We start from the raw sequence: 17,241 nt of genomic DNA, 5'->3' as shown, positions 1-17,241 counted from the left end.
GGGGCCAGCCCCTAAAATACTATCATTAAACAAAAAAACCAACAGAAATTACTTAACTGTACGTGATTGGCAAAAGCACTCATAGCAATAAAAATTGAATACAGCCCACAAGATAATCTCAAACTCCGAGTCCTGACACTAGCCTTAAAAAAGGACAATAAATTTTACCTTAATATAAAAGTGTAACAGCAAAAATAAACACAGATTTGAGATGTTGTCCTTACCTATGGAAAATAACAGACAGTAAGTCTCTATTTTAAACTGCTGATGTCATGACTGAATGAAATGCTGGTTTGTAACTATGGAGCCCTTTATCCTAGCACCCAATGTGCGGGTAAAAATCACCTCCACTGAACCGAAAAGAACAGGGAAAAATCTGCACCCTCAGCCAGGGTCACTGCGACAGGTTCAGTGAAGGAAAGCACTCGGCACAGAGCACATTCAGGTCTCTCTGCTCCTCCTCCTCCAGAAGAGAAGCAATGGGCCCTTCGGCCAACACGCCACTTACCGCTGGGCTTGATCTCTCGCACGTAGTTGCTGGGGAACCAGCCAGTCCTGCCGTTGTGCGTCCCCTCCCACCAGCCCCCTTCCTCCACTCGAGTGACATGGATGACGTCTCCTTTCGAAAACGAAAGCTCATCTTCATTTGTCTGCTGGAAGTTGAACTTGGCTCTTACTACCAGCTGATTGTTGCTATTATCGGTCATGTCCTGGAGAGGGGGAGAAAAATTTCATGAAGCACGGTCTACATCATTATAAAACAATTAGATTAGACTGCACTATTATAAATGTAGCATAACTGCCCCATTCAAGTAGCAAAGGAACGTTTAAAGAAGAGAAATTTAAGTTTCCTATCTTCCACAGAGCACCTTGACCACCAGCACCCCCGTTCACAGTCCTGGAGGAAACCCTCTTAACGGCCTGAGAGCTCTTATTCCTGCCATCGTTCTGCCTGCATGAACACATACACACTTTCACATGTTTATATGGAATTATATTGTACATACTTCCCTACAATTGACAAAAAGTTAACATACTACAGTCATTTTCCCAGCAGTACTTACAATTACTTTAGTCTTAACTAAATGTGTAATATTATACTGTATGGCTGGGCCAGTACTTACTTAACCAATTCTCCATTACGGGATTTAAGGCTGTTTCTAGTATTTTTCTATTGCAAAACAAGGCTGTGTTAAAACTATTCGTACATCTATCTTTCAACACACCTGTAAATAAGCCTATCTGTTAAATTCAGGTCAGAGAGTATGTATGACACACTTCAAATTTTAACACCTCTTTCTAAAGTGCCGTCTAAGAAAGTTCTACAAATGTACAGCAAGCTACATTTCCATCAGCGTACCTAAGAGTTAGTTCCTCAAACATTCACCAACACTAGATATTGCCAAACTGATGGAAAGAAATGGTAGCTCATTTTAATTTGCATTTTTCTCAGCGGTTAAGCACATTTTCAGATCTCTGAAAGGTAGAAAGAGGAAGGCAGACTGGCTATAGTTTCTTTTTATCTCCATCTATCTATTCTTGACTGGATGCTGGAGAGGCCTGCAACCCTGAACTGCCAACAGGAGTAAACAAAAACACATCCCGAACAAAAGCCTGCTCTCCTGGCCAAAGGCAAGGGAAGGAGCAGGCAGAGCACTCACCCACCGACAGCAGGTGAGCCCTCTCAGCCTGCACTGGGTGTCCACGGGGACTGGGTAAGACGTCCCATGCCCTACGGAGCACCAGCACTCTGCCCGTGCCAGCAACATCAGCAAAGATCAGAAAGGAAGTCCCAGTCTCCATCGCCACCAGGTGGCAGCAGGCAGCCCCATGTGCCCACACACACCTCTCCTGCCCTCCACCCACAGGAGAGCACCCAGGCCCAGTACTTCCCCACCCTCTACCCACTCTCAGGGGAGCACCCAGGCCCAGCATCTCCCCACCCTCCACCCACCCTCAGGGGAGCACCAAGGCCCAGCACCTCCCCACCCTCAGGGGAGGAGCCAGGCCCAGCATCTCCCCACCCTGCACCTACCCACAGGAGAGGACCCAGGCCCAGTGTCTCTCCACCCTGCACCCACGCTCAGGGGAGGACCCAGGCCCAGCATCTCCCCACCTTGCAGCCACCCTCAGGAGAGGACCCAGGCCCAGCATCTCCCCCACCCTCCACCCACCCTCAGGGGAGGACCCAGGCCTAGCATCTCCCCACCCTGCACCCACCCTCAGGGGAGGACCCAGGCCCAGCGTTTCCCCCCCCGCCCTGCCCATCCAGCAGCACAGTCAGGGGGCCAGCAGAACCCCAGAGACACCAGGTGAATGAGCCCAACCAGACACTACCACAAGACTCTGGAAACTAAGCTGTCACTGGAACCACAGCCTACCAACCTAGGCCAGGACAGTCACACTAAACCCACCAGGGCTACAGCCTGCTAAGATGCAAGATTTAAGGAGGATCCAGCATCTCCTAACACACTCTCCAAAGTGTCCAGGACACAATGGAAAACACTCCTCACTCCAAGAACCAGAAAAGTCATAGATGGAATGAAAAAAGACACCAACGCCAACACTGAGATGAAGCAGAGGCTGGGATCACCAAAAAGGGTTTGCAGCATCAAAGACTTCAAAAAGCAATTACAAATCTCTCTAAATAGACAGGGAAAGCAGACAATCTCAGAGAAGAAACAGAACTTAGAAAATTTACTCAACTCACAGAGTGAAAGAAAGTGCTGAGAGCCCCAGGGACTCGTGGGAAAGAACAAAGATCTGAGACTGGTATCATCAAAGTCTTGGAGGAGAAAGAGGGCAATGCTGAGAAGTAGTGTACGTAATACGGTTGAAAATACCCCTACTTTAGCAAAAGATAAAAATATACAGATTCAAGAAGCTGAGTGAACCCCAGACAGGATAAGCCGAAAGAAATACAAACCACGTCACATCATAATTAAACTTCAGAAAAGTAAAGACAAAGAAAAAAATCTTAGGATAAAAAAGACATCTGCAGATATGCAAGATGTCAAAAACTTTACTTCCCATGCACCCTTTCTCAAGAAGTTAGTCAAAGATGTACTCCTCCAAATCAGGGGAAGTGACCAAGAAAACAATGAAGATGTAGAGAAAGAAAGATGCAGGAAAAAATGAAGATGTAGAGAAAGTCCTGTACCTTGACTCATGTACAAGAGCGTGTGCAGGGTGGTGATGAAGCAAACCTCAGAGACGGCAGCTGTCCACAGCCTGGCTGACAACCAAGTGGTTGTTGGAAGACTTCAAGAGAGTTCCTTAGGAAAAAGAAAGTGAAGAATCCTAATATGTCTGAATGGACAAGAAAAGATCCTTAGAAAAGGCAAAAGACCAGGACTGCAACCTGCAAAAGGAGCACAGAACAGTAAGCAAATAAGGAACAACTATCAATTCCAGAAAACAAAATGCTGTCAGGAAAGCAAGGAGAGTCACAGCGCACACCGTGGCTCCACCAGGAGTCTGGGCCCAATGACATACACTCAACATTGACCCAACGGAGGGAGAGTCACAGCGCACACCATGGCTCCACCAGGAGTCTGGGCCCAATGACATACACTCAACATTGACCCAACGGAGGGAGAGTCACAGCGCACACCATGGCTCCACCAGGAGTCTGGGCCACAATGACACACACTCAACACTGACCCAATGGAAGCCACAGCAGAAAGTTAGCCATGAAGAAGAAGGGCCAAGAAGCACCTATGTGGGTAAGTGGCCTGGGGGCAGTGGAGGAGCCCACGGCCCCCTTCTACTGTGGGAAGTCCACACTGCTAACACTTCAAGTCAAAAAAAAATCAAGTTTAATAGAGGCACTTATTTAGAGTCACACAGGCAAACACCTAAAGAATCAATGGAAAAGAATAGAAAGTGGTTGTCACTACTGACACTTTTCCCTAACAGCAAGTCTTGGAGAATTACCTAACTCTTTAAACAAGGTGCATATGTATCACTAAACAAAAAGATGAAAAAGATAAAGCACACAGTGATGAGACAGATCCTCAATGAAGAGGAGCTGACATAATTCCTAAAATATCTAATACTTATCTATTTAAATGTGTTTATACATTAGCAGTTATAAATTATAAATATTTAATAATTCAAATACATTAACTAATTTAAAAATATTTAATGCATACTTAATATTTGACACTTAGAATATTCAATGAAGAAATCTCTCTTCAACTTTTTTTTTTAAAGATTGGCACCTGAGCTAACGTCTGTTGCCAGTCTTTTTTTTGTCTTCTTCTTCTGCTTCTCCCCAAAGCGCCCCAGTACACAGCTGTATATTCTAGTTGTAGGTCCTTTGGGTTTTGCCATGTGGGACGCCGCCTTAGCATGGCCTGATGAGCAGTGCCATGTCTGCGTCCAGGATCCGAACCACCAAAATCCTGGGCTGCCAAAGCGGAGCATGCGAATTTAACCACTTGGCCAAGGGGCCAGCCCCTCTCTTCAACTTTTGACAACCAACGCCCTGGCTGACCACTGTCACCTCAAACACGATGCTCACTAGCACGCTCAAATGGTGGCAAGACAGATAAAGCTCACCGGTCAAGCGAAGCTCACATCTAGACAAGGGGCAGTGTAGTCCCTGCTCTGTCTACAGGAAACATTATGAGGCTTACTATGCTATATCAGGCTCTCTTTTGCAAACCACTGTCATTGCCCATCAGGGGTCTACCACGATCTTCATTACATTCTCCTTCTTGTGAGTTGCCTGGCTGTGTGTAAAACATGCACACAGCCAATCCTGGTGATAAAGTCCAAGAACAGAATACAACATGTAACAAACACACACAGAGGGCAGACCCCTAAGGAGGTCAAACTGCCCCGTAGGATGACCTGTTGCCAGCCCATCCACCTCAGTTCAGCAACCAACGCTGAGGCCCTCTGTGGGCACACCAGCAGCCTGAACATAAGTGGAGGCATGGGGTTATCCTGTCAGGAGTTACACACGAGGTAAACTATGTTCTCCCTACAGTCACAAATTCTCTACACTCAAGCCACAAGTTAAGCAAACACTACTGACACCATCTCTATTTCAGAAATGGACATTCCACAAGGAAAGGACAGGGAGAGGTGTGAGAGAGGATGTGGGAAGAAAGGCACGGACAGGCAGCCGGTCCAGATCTGTTTAAAATTCCTGATTCCACCAATTTCCATTCATTCATCACTGACTACACCAAAGGATAGACAGATTTTTAAGACACTGCTCGGAAGATGCTGTTAGAGGGCACGATGCCAAAGACAGGCTGAAAGGACAGAGAACTACTAAGAACAGCTGGACTCCAGTGACTCTGATCACCAATTTCAGCCACACATCCCAAAGGCGGAGTAAGGAGCACTCTGGTCACTGTCACTGGTGTCACAGAAAGCTGGAAAGGATGTATTTAACTGCTATCTTACCATTTTGGATTTTTTTCCTTAAACTCCATGACCGTCTAAACCACAACAGGCTGAGCAAACGCAGTCAGTCATAAAACGAGTACATGCTGTGGAATTCCATTTACATAAAACAGAGAACAGGTAAAACTCACCTTTATTTACTATTATAAATCACAACGGCAGATGCCCCTGCAAAAGGCAACGCCAGTCAAGCTCCACCTCCTGACCTGGGTGCTGCTTACACAGGAAGGTTTGATGTGAAAAATTCATCGAGCTGTTCACTTAGGATATGCACACTTTTCTATGAAAAGTTAGTGACAGGAAGAAAATGAAGACAGGAAAGGTGACCCCTAAGGCACATGCACATCCCTCTTCTGGGAACTTCATTAACAGCTTATTTTTGATCCCTACAGTCAGGACACCACCAATCACAATCGTGCATCTACAACTTAACGAGGTACTTTATCCAACGTTCTGGAATTATCCTAATAATCCAAAACAGGATATCCTGGAACGCTGCCTTTGCACAAACTCCACCCGCTCCTCCATTCCCTAAAAGTCCCTATTATCTCATTTATAGAAGAAGAAAAGCTAGTGAAGCAGTAAAAGACCCAATTTCTATTCCAATGGTTACTACTTCCCAGTCTTGTGATCTTGTGTAAATATCTTAACTTCTCTAAGCTTCCTCAACGTACTTCATCAAACATAAGATGCCAGAAATTAGACAACGCCCCATGATTTTATATTCTGAATATGGTCAATTATGACACACCATCAACTGTAAGACACGTGCTACTTTCAGACTTGTTAAAATTTACTTTTTAAAAAGGTCTTAGAATTGATGAAATATGGTCTGTTAAAAAAGCACAATGTTTCCCATGTTAATTGTACAGGGGAACTGAAAAGATTTAACAAAAACGTGTGTACTACATTTTGATACACTGTCTCATACGCCTTGGAAATACGTTCTGTGAACTCAGTGACCAGCACCGGCCCTGGTCCCAGGAGGCAGTGGGGACACAGGGAGAGGGCATGCTTTAAAGGCTCAAGTCACATCTCCCATAAATGAAGGACAATGGGAGCAACAACCTTACAAATATTCTCCCCAAACATAGAGGAAAATTTTGGGAGCCTGAGGTCATGCTTATTAGCAGTCAACTGATAAAGGCTTAGGGCACGGCAGGAACGTGAGAAATCCCAGAAGGCTCAATGAAAGCTATGTAAGAATAAAAAGGAGAAGTCAGCCTCAGACATAAGAAGAACCATGATCCAAGTCAACAGCCCAGGTCCCACTCTCTAATTCAGGACAGAGTCGCTCTCTCTGGGGTGAGAGGCACCTCACAGAGCACAGGGTCAGATCAAGACCTCAACTCAGCCCAGGGCTATAGAAAGAGAGTAAGAAGAAATCACCCCAAGAAAGGAATAATCAGCAAGCAATGGGGAAAGGCCAAAGTAAAGTAGTTAAAACTTCCACCTCGGTGCAAACAGAACACCAAAACTGTTCAAATCTCCCTCCACCAAAAGGCAGGAAATTTGTCCCGGGACAGACTGATAATGGGTTCACAGACACAGAAGCACGATTATTTGGACAACAGTGCTGAGGTGGTAGTTAGACAAGACATCCTTAAACAGAGACGTGAGCCAGGAGTGAATAATGTTTGAGCAAGGAACTTAGAACGGCACCCTGAAACACTGATGCTCGCTTTGGGGATGGTAACATCTTACACAAGTTCAAAGCTAGGATTTATTTTAATGAGATCATAAAATTAATGTTCAAGAAATTACAAGTTGTTTTTTTAAATTAATTTTTTTATTAAGGAAAATTTCAAACACAAAAGTAGAGAATAATAGGTGAATCTCCATGTACCCACACCCAGCTTTAAATAAAAATTTTGCCATTCTCGTTTCCTTATAAATCCTTTAATTCAAGAAAATTACCTCAAAGTACTATTAATAACACACACAGAAAAGTCTAAGGGCAAAGACATAGTTGTTCTTACGTAGCATGGTCAGAGACGTCGTGCCGTGTTTATCCCGCTAGCAGCTCACCATGTCTACCAATCGCAGACACAAAACAGGTGAGATGACAAAGGTCTCTCTATTTCTGGTGTAAAGTTTCTCTAGCTAATGAAAAATTAATCTCTACTTATTGTGATCTCAATAACATTCATGATCAACACTACATTTAACTCTATTTCACTTAAAATTATACATTTGCAATCCAGTCCTCATTTACTCAAAAACAAAAAACACAGATTAAAACTGCCACATGTGAATGGGTGAAACAGCAAGTGTTCCTTTACCCAAAGTTTACTGATTTCTCTGACATTTTCCTCATGTATTTTATAAAGCTAATTTAAGATATCTTTCAAGTGGTTTGTATATTTTTCCTTCATTTGGAATCATAACGCTCCCAATAGCGCTCAACGAAATTCCTGTAGGGTTAAACCCCAGGCATCATGGGGTCGCTGTGAGGGTTACCCCAGTTAGTCCACGGAAAGCACCTGGACAGAGGCTGGCACGGAGTAAAATGACTCAGCAAATGGTGTACCGTACACAAAATGAGAAACGGGACTTCTCTAAGAGGAAAAACAGTCACAGACAAACAGCAATAAGAATTGCTGGAGTTCAAAAAATTCAGGAACATGTGAAAAATAGATTCCTCCTGTAGCTTTCGGTAACACTGCTTCGTAGACTCAAATTTATTTCCCTCTACAAAATACAACTCGAACCAGTTTAATTTTTACTTCTTTAGGATCACCATTAGTGTACTTAACTATATTCCTTTCTGTGTTAAAGCAGATAGAAAGCTGAGGTCCCCTACAGAGGAAAACTCCAGAACAATCAGGTTCAGACTCATGTTACAAGATCATTTACGTTTCTAACATCATATCATTTACTAAAATGTTGCATGAAAGCAAGGTCACACTACTAGCTAATCAAACAAAATGCCAATCACCCATCAGCTCAGACGAGGGCTCAGCAAGCTGCACAAGGACAGCCAGGGCAGCCTCAGCCTGGTCAGCTGCCGGGATGGCCTCTTCCCATACTCACTCCGTTCAATACTGTACATAATCTTCCCCAATCTCTCATTTCCAGTTTCACTGTTACATCCTATGTGCTTTGCTCACAGCCTGTATCCTGACGATTTATAGATGGATTTTTCTCCACTTCCCAAGAAGACCATTAACCTAAGTTCCTTCCCCACCTCACTGGCAGCCATCATAAGGGAGTCCCTCCTCCACCAACCTGCCCTGAGTCAGTAACGCACTCGAGGTCATGCTTTGAAGAAGAAAAAAACCATCTTCAGACTCTAGCTTTCAGCCATTTCTTCTTAATACACCTAAGTACTTTCACATATGTCTGTTTCTTATTCCCACGCTTCTGTACATTTGTGCATAGCAGGTAAGAAAAGGCTGTGTAGGTGACCAGGGAAATATTTTAAAACAAACATATCTCTAGATAAACAGACTTACGAATCTTAAAATATAACCCCCAATTAAGGCAAATTTCTCAAAAGCAGTCCTTAAGACTAACATCTGGATGATCCAGTGATGAGGGAAGAACAATGGGAGGGAAGTGACAGCACCCTCTGGCGGTACGGCGCTGTCAGCGACAGGTGCATCTTCCCAGACACATCTACACACATTCATTTCCCTTGCATCTTCCAACTGCAAGAGCCAACTCTCTCAAACTTACCAAACTTCGATACTGGCCCTGGAACAATTTTGAAGTCCGACTGTGAGAAGGCTGGGATCCCAGGGAATCAAAAGACTTTATCCGGTGAGATGTGGGCCGGGCACACACGGAGTCACTTCCCAGTCCAATGTCTGAAAAGGTCATGCACAGAGAAAAGAGCAAGCTGAGACGCCTGACACCGCGCACCCTGACGGCACACCAGACTCTAAACTGGGGCAGCCCCCGAGGGACGCACCACAGACGGCGACAAAGCAGGCCGTTCATGTAGTAAACCAAGAGCCGACGCTGTCCACAACAGAAAGGACGTGCACGCGTCCCCTGATCACCTACCCAGAAAGTAACTCGAGGTAACTATTGATCGGCTCTTCTCTAGTATAATTTTCAAATTGTGAAATGTTGTTTTTAATTGTCTTTAATATTTTCCCTTCACCTGGAAAAAATAAGCCTCTCAAATTCAATTACTTACCAGAGCACCACCCAGTACTTATTCCCAACACATCACCACCGCACGCCCACTTCCCCAGGATTATGCTTCACACAATAAGCAGCAAGAATTATTTAGCAACAAAAGGAAAAGACTCTGATTTTATTTCTCAGCCAGAGAGAACCTTCCGAGGAGTATTCCTCAGAATGAAGGAAGCCCACGCTTCTTCACCTTGGAAAGCTGTTGAAACAGCCAAAGTAAACAGGCAGTAAGGGCTTGGTGCTGTCTCCGGAGTCTCTTCTGATGAGGCACTCCACTCAGGCCAATCAACTAGTAAACGGTAGCAACCCATTTCTTAGAAGTGATTTGATTAAAAAAAAAAAAGAGGCCATGAAAGTTTTCAAGGGAAGTCACTGTTCTGAGATGCATGTATCTAGCAACTTCCTAAAGCTGCGTGGGGAGCCTTCTAGACAAGCATCCTGAAACTCATCGTCTCCAGGTCATAGTTTTTCTGGCAGATCTACTTGACTGGCTCACACGGTGTCTTACAAAATTTGAATTAGTTGCCAAGAACTCTAAGTCTGAAGATATCACAGGAAAACCCAGATTTCCAGCTGTTCTTAAAGCATGTAGGCTGTGGACCACTGGGTCTCCATTCCCTGGCAGGAAAACTGGCCCAGCGCCGAGCAGGGCTGCACGCATGCGGAGGAACCCGCTTCTCTCTGCTCCTGTCTCTCCTTTCTGCTGTCCCCCTGGCTCCACATACACTGGTGTCTGGGAACCCTGTCCTAAACAACCCTGACATGCCAGTCTTGAACCCTACAGGGCAGCTCTAAAAGGCTCTCTCAGGGCTGTGAGTGTCGCCTAGAGCGCCTCCCACTGCAGCAGGGTGGATGCCTCAGCAGTTCAAGCACAAAACACGCTCCTAAAGCACGTTCCGGGAGATTGTGTCCACAAGTGGCTACGGCCGTGTCCTCATGATTCTCTCCTGACCCCAGTTTTCTGGGAACGTTTGGGATGATGCAGGTTTCTCAAGGACACCCCCTACTTCTCCATCTTTCTTCTGTCCAACTGGACTCTACACACCTAGAGAACATGAATGGTTTTCTCTACATGGCAGAAGTAGAGGGAAGGTACGGACAACTGCTCTCAGAAGGCCAACAACACGCCTGGAGGCAACAGCTCCAGCTGTCTCACTGCAGAGTCAGCCACTGAAAGTTGAAGTCTAAAGAGATACAGTCACCTCCACCACACTGACTTCAAACACAGAAATTAAGAGCAAGGAGGAGCCAGTAAACGTAAGGGGAAAGTTCTTTCCATCTGAGAAGGCTCACTCATATTGTGTAAAAGCTGAAGGGAAAGGAGCAAGTTTATTTCATAATTTCCAAATACATCTTTGTAAAGAACAACACTACACATTTTACATCCAATCCAGATCTAATGATATCAAGAATATAGGAGAAATACGTTTGCATAAGACAGGGGTAAAAACAATGGTAACGTGTACCCAAGAGATGTCTGATCCTGGCCTCTTTCTATTGCCATTATTTACTTGTAAATTACAGCCCTTCCACCTTGATCACTGAAGACCGCATGACTGAGTGTACGGATCAGAGGCCTCTCCCCGCTTCTCCCTCCCCCATCTTTTGACCACTCCTTTCACTAAGTGGCATCTGCACCTAAACTACACAGAGACAACGCACCTAGAGTGAAAGGCAAAGGGTTCGTTCATCTCTTCTCCCTGTGAGCAGCCTCTAGAGAAGAATTCAGCGGGAGCAGAGGGGTCAAGATGAGAATCACGTGCAGATTTTACTTACCTACGCTACTCTTGTGCCTGTCTGCCACAGAGACCTGAATCCGTTACAGGACACCTCATGTAAAACTCTGAGGCACAGATGGTGATTAAAGCAGCCTGCAGAGAGGGACCCCGGGCAGCAGAAGTGTGACACCGCCACAGTGCACACACACTCACACACTAGTTCTGGGTTAAATCCCAGTGATCTAAAGGTTTCCAGCGCCGGATCACCTTGCTGTCATGTCCTGGATGTTCTTCCTTATTACCTGTTTGTTCACATGAAAGCTCTCATTTTTACAGTAGGGACAGAGGAGCGTCACTATCTAATCAGTGACCTTTCTAAGGTGCCACAAACACTCTTACTTGCAAACATCCTTAAGTGGTGTGATGATTATAGCTGTCTATACCTGTCTTTACATGCCCCTTCACTTTCCCATCCCCGTCTCTCTCCCTCCTCCTGGATTTAGATCCTCAGACTTTCCTACGAGTTGCTAACTTAGGATTCCCCAGGTGCTTTCATCTCAACAGCCTGAGGAGTTTTCAACTTTAAACCTCAGCAGTCAAGCTGTTAACACAGGGCCACATGGAAAGCCCTGCATGGGGATGGCAGGCGGCGCAAGGCTGTCTGGGGGGCGCTCCCCCCATGTGCAGGCTGTGGAGCCGTGCCTGGACAGCTGTCCCAGCAAACAGGTGCTGATGGGGCAGCAGGACCGTCCCTGGGCACAGAGGACCCCTGAGCAGGGACTTGAGCCCAAGTGTTCTGACCCAGTTCCCCCCAACACAGTGAGGTGATTACACTCCATCTGAAGGGCCACGACAAAAATGAGAAGAGATCCTGACAAAACAAACAAGAGGTTTCTGATCAAAAGAAACCTATCAAGGGCTAACTTTCCCCCATAAATCTGAAACTAAAATCAGTAAAGGTAAACAGAAAAATAAAAATGACTTTAAAACAAAAGAGCTCCTAAGTCCTTCTTTTTGATCCACACAGCTCTCCAAGACAGAGCTTCTCTGGGCCCCCAGGACAGGCGTGGCTTCCCTCCGAGGAGTCTGCACAGCATCTCCTGTCCTCACTGTGGTCTGGGGGCCCAGAGAGGGGCACAGTGCATCCCCACCTCCTCCACTCACACTCTCTCCACTGAGGTATGACCGGGGCTCAGAAGAGGGCAAACCATGCACCCTGGGTACCCTCAGAGACCTCAGGAAACCTGGCCCAGGTGGGAGCTCACTTTAGAGGCCAAGTCGCTAACCATTCCCTTGTCACGGTCATACCTCAAAACAGTCACCAGATTTGCTCACTGGATATGAGCTTTAATCAACATAAACTTAATAAAATTCCAGAGAAAGGTGCTTCTAGCTCCAAGACAGCCCAAAGTCTGCCCATGTGAACAAGACATTTCTCCTGTGCTAAACTTTCAGGCAGAAATCTCTGCCTACTGAAAGGAAAATACCTGATATCCACCAGAGCTTATTTTTTAAATTCAATTAATGATCATTTTGTCTTGCTAACACAGAAGGAAAGGTTTTCACCCTTCTGTCTTCCCACCCCGTCACGTTCAATTAAAAAAAAGTCTTACCTGCTGTTACTTTATTTAGAGTCACTAAGGAACTGAGGACCTTGTTAAAATTCTGCCCCTGGTACAAGTCATTTGCATCAAACGTCTGAAAGGAAAAATTAAACAAGCAACATTAGTAGAGTCTTGTCTTGGGTGCAGGATAAACGAAGTACTTGCAGCGATGAGAGGACCACCTGCAGGAGCCGCAGATAAAACCCTAAAGATGCAGGACAACCTGAGAGAGCCGGGACCAGCGAGCTCAGCTTCTAGTCTAGGGTGGGAGGTCCAATCAGAATCCCCTTATGCAGGCACACCACCAGCTCCTCACCCTGCTCCAACCTTCTTGGGTGGAGCTCTTCCCAAGTTAGGGAGGTGAGGCTGCTGGCTCTCAGTGAATGCTGGGGTGGCTTCACCACCCTCTCCTCAGATTACAGCAGAGGCCGCAGGGCAGGCACACTACAGATGTCCTCTCCTAGTCAGAGGAGATTCCAAAGCTAACAGCAGGAGAAGAGAGACGCAGGAGAAGAGAGAGGGCAGATATGAGAGTAAAAGGCAAGAGGACAGAAGACGCAGATTCCAGAGGCGACAGGTAGTCCCAGGGGGAACACCTCCACGCCTAGGGCAGACCACTGAGGCCAGACCACGACTGTCTAGTCTGCGTCTCCTCCAATCTCGGACACCTAGAGACCTGGGGACATGATGGAGTCAGCTCCAGCACACCTACACACACGCATGCACGTACATACACACAAGAGCTGAAAGATAAAGCCCAGCAGCCTGCCTAGATACGTTACAGGCAGTCCACAATGGGTGTGCACACACGTTAAAACACGCACAGATGTCATTCCCAAATATGGTCAGAAGACTACATATAGCTTTTGACCACCAAATACCCCCACAAAAGAAATTTTAATAGCCAAATCATCCACAACTCTTTGCCAGAAAAACTATGAAAAAATGTCTTTCACAGACGCAAAAAACAGATATATTTAGATACCAAAATGTAAATTATGTTAACATACTTCAAAGTTTCTCACCCTGGGGCAAAAACAAACAAATGTGACCAGTCACCCCAGGAACGAGACCAGCAGAGGAAGGCCCCAGCTTCCTCTCCCAGTAGCCTGCCACCTCTCCCCCATTCAGTCAGTTCCTCCATCTCACAGGTCCTGCCAGGAACCCCCCCTTCTCCTTCCTGCCTCCCAGCCCCACTCCCTTTCCTGGCTAACTCTTCTTACTCATCTGCCTCTCAGTCTCACCTCCCCCACCAGGTCCCCTAACCAGGCTCCCCTGGCACCCTCATCACCACGACAATTTTATGTTCGATGTAAGCATTCCAGCCTAGACTGTAAAATCTACAGAAGCAGATTTTACAATACCCAACATCTAGCAAAATGGCCGGAACACAGAAAGAACTCAAATGTTTGCCGAATGGATGAAGGCACAAATCCATCCACCCGCCACTGTGTGGTGTGGAATGTCACTGTGGGTGCCACTCACACACACAGCAGCTCAGAAGAGCCACTCCAAGCCTCAAGAATTATTTCCATCTTCCTCAAAAGTCACCTGCAGTTAATGGTCTTCTGCCTTTAATTTCTGAAATAATGAGTAAGAATTGTCACGAGGTATGTTTATTTAAACACGAACAAACAGAAATAAAGAAAATCCAGAAGTTAAAAAACTTCAAGAAAGGAGACCACCAAATAAATCCCTGAGTCAAGAGGAGGTGAAAACACGGCTTGCTTTTCCAAAGGCTGGAAGAGGAAACTAAACGGAGTACAGCACTCCAAGATGTGACTAGAGCTGAGCATTCTGCATTCAGCTACTGATGGCCACTTCTCACACAGCTAAGTACAAAAGAAAGCTGATTTCATGACGCCAGATCATTCCTGTAAAAAGCACTACCCCTGGGGGACTGGCCCCGTGGCCGAGTGGTTAAGTTCGCACGCTCCGCTGCAGGTGGCCCAGTGTTTCATTGGTTCGAATCCTGGGCGCGGACACGGCACTGCTCATCAAACCAGCGTCCCGCATACCGCAACTAGAAGGACCCACAACGAAGAATATACAACTATGTACCAGGGGGCTTTGGGGAGAAAAAGGAAAAAAATAAAAATCTTCAAAAAAAAAAAAAAAGTACTACCCCTGGAACAGAGTCTTTAGAATCATCTCATAATACAGGACTTTATTTACTTGTTGTGATATCTATTATCTAAGAAAAAATTCCAAGTCAAATGAGTGTATTATCTAGGCTGACGTATCCATCTACACTTTTTAATGGGTTAGTTGCATTTTTTTTTAAAGAATTAAAAGTATTAACCTCAATAAGCCTCAGCTTCCTTTTATGTGGACTGAGGAAGTTCCCTTACTTGTAAAATGCTGGAGGGGGTGATCCGCACATCCTACAGCTCTAAAGTTCTAATTCTAGAGCTTGGAAAATTAAAATTGTGGTATTCTACAAAAAGAAATATAGATAAAAATGTATACTAACCTTCATTGTGGAAAGGCAGCGAGTCACAAAACCCAGAAAAACAGGATGCTGAAAACTGAAGTTTCCTGTTATTCCAGAACTATATATCTCTCGCACTTGGATACCAGGAAGCGTCTGGTTGGCTGCAGCTGCCCACCAATGGGCTTCAGCGTGACGTCAGGACTTAAGCGAAGCGAATTCACATATACCCCACACTCCTTAACAGGAAACTACACAATAAGACAAGACAAACACTCGCCACGGAGAGGAAAGAAACGTGCATTCCGAGTCAAAATGTTTTGACTCAAGTGCTTCTCCAGAGAAAAATAATAGACTACTTCCTGACATAGGAATCTATTCAACAAAGAACAAAACCAGAAAAATCGTAGGGTACAGAGAACGGTCTCATTAGAACGTTTACAGAACCACCTGTACAAAACTAAGCCGGCACGCACAGGAGAACCACCGGACCTTTAGCACACTGCATGAGCCCCGGGGCACTCGGAGCGCCTGCCCCAACTCGCTCACGGCCTAGACGCTGGTGCTCTCAGAGCAGCACACTCTGGCCCCTGGCTGGGGCCAGGAGCAGAGGAGGGAAGGAAGCAAACACCGCGCCTTTCCCGAGGCGGGTGTCGGGAGCACTGGCTCTCAGGAGGAGCTGCGCGCGAGGACCTCCCGGACCCTCGAGCGGAGTCCCAGACCAATTCCATTAGGGTCCCCAGCGAAAGGCCCCAGGATCCAAGTGCTGACACTCTCCAGGGAATCAGTGCAGCCAAGGGCAAGGAACACCCGCTGGAGAGGTAAGGAAGGCACGGAGAACCCCCCCAGGGCAGGCTCAGCCCCTCCCAGCCACCACTACCCTTACAAGCAGAGAGGGCACACTCAATACCCCACAGATCTTCTACAGTTAAGGGAATTAAATGTGCAGAACAATCCAATAGTCTCAACATAAAATTATCCAACCAGTTGCCCACCAAAAAACTCATAATATTAAATTTACTATTTATAGTTTATTTGTAATATTTCACTTTCAAAAGAAACAATACTACATGATCAAACACAACAAATACCAAACCGTATGGAAACCAGGATAGAAGAGCCCCGAGTACTCCAAGGAGGACACAAACACCTCCTGCAAGGTCTGTCTCTCATAAAGGGAGGGCAGGTTGGCTGAAGCAGCGGCCACAGAGCGTGGCCGGAAGGAGGCAGCTCGGTTCTGTGTGAAGGGCAGATGGCCCTCCTGAACCTGAAAGCGGCCCCACCTGCTGCAGCCTCACACAATTCACTGAGGCCCTCTAGGCCCCCCGCTTCTTGTCCTGAAAATGGCAATGATGAACACAGAAGACACTGAGCATGACAATGGTGACGACAGGAAGCGACAACGTGCAAATGCCTCACACGTTCAAAAAGCAACAAGATTAAAAACTACTCTGAATCTTGCACATCAAGCCTCAAGGTCTCCTCTACAAACTGACCTACCAATAACTACGTTCTGCCAAGGAAAAACTCTTATTTTCTAAAACACAAAACAACTACCAAGGAAAGAAAGCCCCCTCGGTGACTGAAGATGCTCGGAAACAGAGAGCACCTTAGAGATGGTCCAAACAAGGAACCACACGACTCCACAGCACACGCTGCACGCCCCGCATACGCGTACCGCTTCTGCAGCAGACATCACACACACACACGTGCACTGCTACGACAGCCAGACCCCACTGCACGCACATCCCCGGGGGGCCACCCTCCCGGGATCTACGTCAGCAAGATTCCAGCTCACACTCCAACGGGAGATGGCCTTACTCCACCAAAACGCAGAGGTTCCCGTCTAGAATTCCCACCCTGGAAGCTGTGGCTCCTCACACAGACCCCTGCCCCACGCCCACCTTTCATCTCCACAGCATGC

At 46.2% G+C, this 17,241-nt stretch overlaps 1 protein-coding gene across 14 annotated transcripts in view; it reads right to left on the bottom strand.

Moving 5' to 3' along the window:
- ARHGEF7 (Rho guanine nucleotide exchange factor 7) overlaps positions 1–17,241 on the bottom strand; it is a 155,699-nt gene that overhangs the window by 77,338 nt on the left and 61,120 nt on the right. For 12 of the 14 annotated variants that reach the window (XM_070579285.1, XM_070579288.1, XM_070579280.1 and 9 more), the window contains 3 exons: positions 12,896–12,980; positions 9,100–9,230; positions 509–710 (listed from right to left, as the gene is read on the bottom strand). In XM_070579285.1, the coding sequence (XP_070435386.1) occupies positions 509–707 (199 nt within the window). In that variant the 5' untranslated portion in view covers positions 708–710; positions 9,100–9,230; positions 12,896–12,980. Of the gene's footprint in view, positions 1–508; positions 711–9,099; positions 9,231–12,895; positions 12,981–15,359; positions 15,546–17,241 lie in introns of those variants that run through there. The other 2 variants (XM_070579278.1, XM_008541889.2) reach the window with 1 other exon arrangement.

Source organism: Equus przewalskii, chromosome 16 (genome assembly GCF_037783145.1).
Source record: "Equus przewalskii isolate Varuska chromosome 16, EquPr2, whole genome shotgun sequence".
Taxonomy (NCBI): Eukaryota; Metazoa; Chordata; class Mammalia; order Perissodactyla; family Equidae; genus Equus; species Equus przewalskii.
The sequence above is the reverse complement of the archived record's forward strand: the minus strand, read 5'-3'. Positions and strand labels throughout refer to the sequence as shown.